The sequence below is a fragment of the Bison bison genome, unplaced genomic scaffold (assembly GCF_000754665.1).
Source record: "Bison bison bison isolate TAMUID 2011002044 unplaced genomic scaffold, Bison_UMD1.0 scf7180017864524, whole genome shotgun sequence".
Taxonomy (NCBI): domain Eukaryota; kingdom Metazoa; phylum Chordata; class Mammalia; order Artiodactyla; family Bovidae; genus Bison; species Bison bison.
The window spans coordinates 573,400-574,113 of record NW_011495075.1 but is presented as its reverse complement, the minus strand read 5'-3'; the positions used below and the strand labels follow the sequence as shown (position 1 = coordinate 574,113).

Sequence of the window (714 nt, the reverse complement as noted above, 5' to 3'; positions counted from 1 at the left end):
TCTGGCCCCGGTCTGGCCCCGGGCGCTTTTGCCGCGCACCCGGGAAGGCCCCGCCCCCGAGCAGACCACGCCCTTCCCTGACCTTACCCGACTCCCAGCTGTGCACCCTCACGGAAGGACTCTGGACAGGCCGGCGAGCGACAGTTTGATCCACCTCGGCCCGAATTCATCCCGCTGGGATGGCCCCCAGTCCCTGCGCTGAGGTTGCCCGTGTCCGCGTCCACCGGGCAGGCAGCACTGAGCCCGGGGGTCGGGTTTGAGCTCACAAGCTCTGCAGCAAACCTTCCCCAAGAAAGGGGACTCTTTCTGGCCTCTCTGTGCAGTGTGACACAGGAGAAATTACAGCATCTCTTGAGCCCTGGTAACTCAACCGGGGCTCCAGCCTGTGGCCCTTCATCCTTCCGACAAGAGGTGGCTGTGAGGCTGGTGGGCCGTGTGTCCCCTCTCCTGTGCGGGAGAGCTCGCCGCGCCGGTGACCCTCCCAGGAGCCCAGCTGTGACTAGGAGCCGCTCATTAGCTGTGCTGGAAACTATACCAAGTCGTGTCCGACTCTTTGCGACCTCACTGACTGTAGCCCGTCAGGCTCCTCTGTCCGTGGGATTCTTCGGGCAAGAATCCTGGAGTGGGTTGCCATGCCCTCTTTCAGGGGATCTTTCCGACCCAGAGATTGGACCCAAGTCTCTTACTTCTCCTGCATTGGTAGGTGGGTTCCTT

The 714-nt window shown here is 62.5% G+C and overlaps 1 protein-coding gene across 1 annotated transcript in view; it reads right to left on the bottom strand.

Moving 5' to 3' along the window:
• The window catches only part of RNPEP (arginyl aminopeptidase (aminopeptidase B)), a 22,512-nt gene that overhangs the window by 14,121 nt on the left and 7,677 nt on the right, over positions 1-714 (bottom strand). Inside the window, exon 3 of the mRNA XM_010831114.1 lies at positions 88-237. Coding sequence (XP_010829416.1) covers positions 88-237 — 150 coding nt within the window. The remainder of the gene's footprint in view (positions 1-87; positions 238-714) is intronic.